Below are 7,341 nucleotides of genomic sequence, written 5' to 3' on the forward strand. Positions count from 1 at the left end.
GGCTGGAGTGTTGTGGGGATCGAACTACAGCAAACTGAGGCTGCCAGCATTGTGGAAGCAGCCACTTAAAGAACTGAGCTAGGGCTGGGCCCTTAATATTGCTTAATTTTAATTTTTGTTCTAAGATTTATACTGTATCTTTGACTTAGAATTTATTTAAAAGACATTGTATGATATCTTCTAGTATTAGAAACTTTAAAAAGTGTATCTCCATTTTCTGTTGACTTTAAAAAAAAAGAGGTTTGTACCTATAAAAAAAAAAATGTCATGTAGTTTCTCTCACATGAGAAACCCGAAGTATAAACTCAGAGGAAATTAAAGATAGTTTAAAAAAAAAAGGCAAGAATATAGGTCCTTTGTAAATGGACAGGGGACCAAGAAATGGACAGAGGACAAAGGAAATGGAAGGAAAGGGGAAATAAAAAGAGTAAGACTTATTGTGTACCTATACCAACTCCTCATGACAAACTTATCATTATGTACTAGTAAATGCAAATATGTACTAATAAAAATTTAAAAATTAATTAAAAAAATGTCGCAGAAAGTTTAAATAATGCCCAAAGCTTCAGAAGCTTTGATAGCTGAGTGGTAGGACCGCCTTTAGCATAAGTACAGTGTTGAGCAGAACCAGACACAGTTAATTGAAAAGTAACCAACCATCAAGGAAGTAAAAGTAAGGAACAAAGGGTGCTTGTCAGAAAGAAAAGCTATGAAGATTCCCCTATCCTAACTAAAAATAGACAACAGAAGCTTATTTGTATGGTGAGAGGAAAGAGACAGGAAACAATGAAGATACGGTACACACAACAGAGAAAAGTGTCAAGACTGGGATATAAAGCTGTGTAGGGATCTGTTGGTCTCTCGGTAGTCTCCAGGAGTAGATTGTGAGAGGATTTAGAAAATAAAGACAAGGTAATAGCTGAGGGCAGGTGGTGGACCAAACCTGATAGGCAAAAGTCCTCAGAACAACAGTAGCGGCATTTATTTATATCTTTGTAAGGTTGCAAGACACAAGATTTTAAGCAACTAATAGACCACAATGTCCCGGCAGGATGTTTTTGTCAAGACTGAGGTAGCTTGACTGCTTTGGCAATGAAGCTTCATTGTGCTGTCTCACATAGGATCAATTACCAGCTCTTGTGGCTCCCAAAAATGCTAAAATGGTTTTTTTGAGGCAAATACAAGGAAACTGCTTCCTCTAAACTAGATAAAGCGAGCTAGGTGTGGATGCAAGTTTGGCTGGCAAAGAAGAAAGCAAAAGTTTGAGAAAGCTCATGCTGGACAACATCAAAATGTAGACATAGTCATGGTGTGAGATAAAGGATGTAAGTGGGAGGGCAGGAGGGAAACACTCTTAAGGAGAGGAGGTATCTAAAAACTGGAGAGTCAATAGAGGCTACAACTTCAACAGCATGGGATGTGATGGACATCTCAAGGCACCAGGAGCATCAAGGGATTCATATTTAGTTCTTTCCATAACCCATCCACCTTCAGAAAGAAGCAACAAACTCGAAAGATTTTACTGACCATAAGAGAACCGACAGTGGATTAAATGTGTGTGCATGGGGGTGGAGTGGGCGTAACCAACCAAGTTCCACATTAAAGCTGACATGGATCATTTATATCCATGGACAAGTGTGTCATCTTCCTCAAATAATAGAATTTATCAATGGAATAGAAATAAGTCAGTCATGATTAAATTGTTCTCTTTTACAGAATCTTGCAAGACTGTCATGAGTTGGATGCTTCTCAGAGACCTCCTAAGTGGAGCAAATAAATATTCAACTGGGATTGGGCGCATTTGGCTGGCCATTGTATTCATCTTCCGTTTGCTTGTCTACATAGTGGCAGCTGAACACGTGTGGAAGGATGAGCAGAGAGAGTTTGAATGCAACATTAGACAGCCTGGTTGTGAAAATGTGTGTTTTGATTACTTCTTCCCCATTTCCCAGATCAGACTTTGGTCCTTACAGCTGATCATGGTCTCCACACCTTCTCTTCTGGTGGTTCTCCATGTGGCCTACCGTGAGAGTAGAGAGAAAAGGCACAGAAAGCAGCTCTATGTCAGCCTGGGAACCATGGATGGGGGTCTGTGGTACACTTATCTGATCAGTCTCATTGTTAAAACCGGTTTTGAAATTGGGTTCCTTGTTTTATTTTATAAACTATATAATGGCTTTAGTGTTCCTTTTCTTATGAAGTGTGATTTGAAACCTTGTCCCAATACTGTTGACTGCTATATTTCGAAACCCACAGAAAAAACCATTTTTACTTTCTTCTTGGTCATCACCTCATGTTTATGCATTATGCTGAATTTCACTGAACTAAGCCTTTTGATTCTCAGGTACTTTATTAAGTGCTGTCTCCAAAAACATTCTAAAACATTCAAGTCCTCAGTGTGTGAGTGCCATAGCCTCGGGTACACTGAATGTGGTGAGACTCGGGCTCCTCAGCTACTCCAGAATCATGGCCCTAGCTTTGACACAGATATACCCCCAAAAGGTGAAGCAAAGCTACTTTGTGACACAGAGGAGGATTAACAAAGAAAATCTGCACCTCTCCATGGCAAGAACTAAACAGGATTCACTGGTTGTAGGGCTCTATTATGTGGATACACAAGTTGTTTTTTTGATTAATTACAAATTAAACAAATACAATTAACATTCTTTCAAGAGTTTAGATGATAGAAAAAAAATTGTTAGTTCTCCATTTTTTGTTACTATCTCATTACAATTCATGTCAGTGAACTCAACAAAAAAGTGACCCTTCTGCTAAATATGGTGGCCTTTATATTGCCTTGGAAGCTGTGGTAGTCTTTCCAAAGTGGCAGCCAAGGCTCTTTGTATGCAGTCTTAACCTTTATAGAGAAAGATTATGGTATATCAGTTAGCTGGGGCCACATAGACCAGCTTTCAAAGACTCAGTACCCAGGACTCTGCACTTTAGGTATAACTGGATATACGCAGACTTGGGGAGAGGGAACAAAGCCATGATTTAAGAGGTGTCCAAGTAAAATGCAAATAGTACTGAGAGATATACTTAAGTCTCAACCAGCAGGTGTAACCCTAGAGTCATGAAGGAATAGAGGTCCTACAAAGAGTAGCACACTGAGAACAGAAGAGGACACAGAAACAATGTCTACTTGATAATCACTAAGCAATTCTCTTTAACAACAGAAACATGGAAATGTGTTGTAAATTTTGATATTTGTGGATCTTTTCATAATCAGTAATTTAAGATGTACTATAACACAACTTGCCTCCAATGCTGGGTGTGGTAGTACTTCTCTAGTACAAAAAAGTCTAGTATAGAGTAAATGATTTTTTAAAAGTTTACTATCACTTGTTTTGAAAACTAGAACCTTGTTGTACTTTTGTGTAAAACTCACAATGTCTCTGGCTTTATAAGTGTTTCTCTACAATAAAATGTTATTCTGTGATGCTCTCTGGCTGTCACTGATATCTTTACTTGGCTGCATTGAGTATAATTATTCTGTGAAATGAAACTTGCTCTGACAAATTTAAAACAAGATTTGCAATGCTGCTTGATAAAGACAACTAGGAATCATTGTTTCCTGGGAATTTCTTCACAGAGAGTCAGTGTATAAAGTAACTTTAACTAAAACAGATTATTCATACCTTCCATGCCTCACCCTCCTTACAATACAATCTCATTACAACTCACATACAACGAAGATTATGTGGGTCACTGTGCAGTCTACAGACCATGTCACCACTAGTAGTCAGAATCTCTGTCTTAAAGACCATTACCTGGATAACAGAGAGGAAGATGAACACTGTGGTTTTCCCTGTTCTTCAGTTTGTATCCCATATCATTGTTGGGCTTAAAAGTTTACAACTACGTATTTTACCACTTAACTTGCAAACTTCTAGTTTCACAAATACAGGTAACTATGGAATTAAAAACACTGACAGATGGCTAAAGAGGTAAAAGGGTTTTGAGACCCAGACTTGGTGTGGAATTTAGAAAACATGGTTTAAGGCTCAGAACTGGGATCAAGACAAAGGACTTTTTAAATATCCAGGATGTTTACTGCCAAAAATGTCTTCAGGAGTTCAGCCTACTCTCATCACTTACTACAAGCCCTGCCCAGGCCAACAGCGTCTGTGGCTTAAACATGCACATTCCTTGTTTTTTATACTCCGTAAGAGAAGACACTGGAAGGTAATGAGGAGGGTAAAGACAACGACTATGTTCACAGAGGAAGGTGAGTCATTTGCACTGCAGGCTTCTTGGCACTTTCTCAACTGACCAAATGAGCTTTCCGTAACACCACTCTGCAGGATGACTCATTGCCAGTAAAGCCCCCAAACATTTGATTAAGGTAAGCTGTCAGTTCGTTTATGTCAGAATGATTATCAGTTGATTAATATTCATTAACCACCAGGGAGCATGACACTGTGCTCTGCACTTTCTGAGATGTAACACTTAATTCCCCATCAACAAAATAGCCACTTCAACTAAAATCATGGAGAAGATAGGGTGAAGTAAGTGTCTTGACTGCTTGGCACTTGCCCGCAGTCTTTGTGACCTTAACTCTGACCATACGGTTTGTTCTAATAGGACTTGGTGGGAAAGTTTTGCAGTGCTTGTTCAGAAAGAATGTTTATTAGCTGTAAGTGATATGGTTCCAGTTTTGCTGGGGAAGTGAAGCCAATGCAGAAAGACAATGAAGATAGGAAAGGAGTGGTAGGGGGGAGATTTAGGATATTTCAATTCTTTAATCCTGTTGACTCAAAGCCTGGCTTCACTGCTACCCTTTATCTAAAAGATCAATTTATTTTTGTTTAACTGGTATAAGTTATTTTTCTGTCTTCCAATAGTCAGCTCTATTAAAATCCCTTCTTCATAAATTTTATTCTTTTGTGATACAAAAAAGGGATAAGACACATCTCTTGCATACTTCCTTTGTAACTACGCCAATAGTTCTTTGTCTAAGTGCAGGGCCTGGAGTTTGATTCCCCAGCTCCACATGCCATGTCAATCCCATGCCTGAGCGTGCTGAGCTGGCCACCAAGACGAGGCATGGTGGTACACACCTGTAAGCCCAGCGCTGGGAAGGCTGCAAACAGGAGGGTCACTAGAAGTGAAGCATACTTACAGATGTTTGTGGAGGATTCCAGAGATGATTGGTGTGTGGAACAGTAAACTAAGACAGAGAGACACCTTGCATGCAGGCAGCACCATGCATTAGCACTGGGGCCAGGATGAAACAAAAGAGGAAGAAGGAAGCCAAGCTCCCATCCTCCGGCCAGGAGGTGAGCAGCTTTTGTCTGTCACCTCTTCCATGATATTGCTGCCTCACCAGAGACCTAAAAGCAATGAAGCCAACCAACCATAGACTGAGACCTCAGCAACTGTGAGCCAGAATAAATGTCTTCGTAAGTTGTTATTCCTAGGTATTTTGTCACAGCAACAAAAACCAAAAACTTTGGATATACATCTGTCTATGCAATATGCAATAAGCAATAATTTCCACAGAAGACTGTGGAAAGATCTCAATACAGGACACAATAAGGAAAAGTTCCCTCATTTTCATTGTTTCACATTACATGTTTTAAAACTGTCATAATTTAAAAGCCCAATGTCCTATTTTTCATCATACCTTGTCCTATCACATATATGTAATACTTTGTGTTAAATACTGATACCAACTTATTCTTTTTGCTTTGTGAAAGTGCTTTAGACAAATGTTATCAGGCCTTAATAGCTTTTAAAAAAATTGATGAAATGGTGGAACATGCAGAGATAAAACAATTCCCAGCATTGTTTTTTTTTTTTTCCTATTTAGTACAGGGTCTGCAGTGTCTCACTACACAGATCGAACTCACAGTGATCCTCCTGTTTTCAGCCTCCCAAGCACTGGGATTACAGGTGTGTGTCACCACACCTGGTCTCATTCACTGTCTCCAGTGTGCCCTGGGGGCAGGGCCAGCACAACACACCGGTGATTGAACTCTAGTCCCTTGTGTCTGCCAAAGCAGGTGCCTTAATCTGCTGAGCTACCTGACTGGCCCTTGATAACATTATTTTTAAAACACTATATAAGGTTATGTGGAAGTAGCCATGTGACTAACAAGAGGTGTTTTGGCTGGTGCTCTGATACATGTTACTTAAACCAAGAGTCTGACTTAGCCTGCTCCTGCTTGAGACATCGTAGTTACTGTTGCAGTGAACATTCTTGTCACAAGGTACCTTTGAGGATGGGAGCAAGACCTTATAAAGGTGCAGAAAGAGAGGCTCCTGGGGTATTGATGTCATTAAGGAGTTGTCATATCACCCCTAAGTGCCTATTTCTTATCTGCTTTTGTCATGGCGAGACTTACCTCTTACCTGATATAAGTCATTGTCTGTTTCTTTCATATTAGTGTTGCTGATTTCTTTCATATTAGTGAAATGGTGAAGACACAGAAGGGATTCTTGTATCTACTGAAGACACAACAAATGGTCAGTATAATGGCAAAGTAAAGTCAGATGAAATGGAATAAACAATCATTTTATAGAAATCATTTCAATATGAGACCATGACTGATACTATTTTACAACATAATATCCTTTGAGTTTTAACTTTTAATCACCTTAGATAAGTGCAGCATAAAACTGTTTTTTAAAAAGGCAAGTTTAAACCTATATCCACTTGTTTGCAAACTATAGGAAATCACCTTCCTAATGCTTGAAAGACTAATAGCTTATTTGCTGCTGCAAAGTTGCAATGGATGAAAGCCAGGACCAATGCTTGAAAAATCAAAAAAGGTTTTGGTTTTATAACCTGCCTCAATGAAATGATCACCAAATAAAATAGTAAGCTCTCTAACACTGAAAGGAATCTTACATATTTGTGAATTAATTGTACTAATGGTATAGCTAGATAACTTGTAAATTTTTCTTTAAGACCCCATGGTTTTAAACACCTATAATGTATATCAGACAATGGCAAAATGAGACTTTTTATCAACTATATCACTACATTAACCCAAATCCATGCAAAAATATTTAATAGAAATATCCTTAAATTCCCTGGCAAGTGCAAGGGTCTCAGTTGAATCCCTGGTTCCACCAAAAAAGAGTCTGTGATCACGTTTTGGGGGAACAACCTGCTTGGCTCCCCTCCTGACCCTTTCTTGGACAGGAGCTTTGTTTCCCTCAATAAATATATTCTGCTCATAAAAAAATATCCTTAAAGAACAAATTACATGTACAAAATATCTCATTATAATAAACAATGTAGGCAGTTTCACAAAATCAGGTCTAACATGATTTATGTTCTTTTTTTTTAATATTTATTTATTTTTATTTATTACATTTATTTATTGTGTGTGT

General features: G+C 38.5%; 1 protein-coding gene across 1 annotated transcript in view; it reads left to right on the top strand.

Annotated features, from left to right (window-relative positions):
• Gjb7 (gap junction protein beta 7) overlaps positions 1 to 3,443 on the top strand; it is a 14,729-nt gene extending 11,286 nt beyond the window's left edge. Inside the window, exon 2 of the mRNA XM_004628300.2 lies at positions 1,717 to 3,443. Within this exon, the coding sequence (XP_004628357.1) occupies positions 1,734 to 2,540 (807 nt within the window). The 5' untranslated portion in view covers positions 1,717 to 1,733 and the 3' untranslated portion in view covers positions 2,541 to 3,443. The remainder of the gene's footprint in view (positions 1 to 1,716) is intronic.
• Positions 3,444 to 7,341: the final 3,898 nt, after the last annotated feature.

The sequence above is a fragment of the Octodon degus genome, unplaced genomic scaffold, assembly GCF_000260255.1.
Source record: "Octodon degus isolate 3935 unplaced genomic scaffold, OctDeg1.0 scaffold00022, whole genome shotgun sequence".
NCBI lineage: Eukaryota > Metazoa > Chordata > Mammalia > Rodentia > Octodontidae > Octodon > Octodon degus.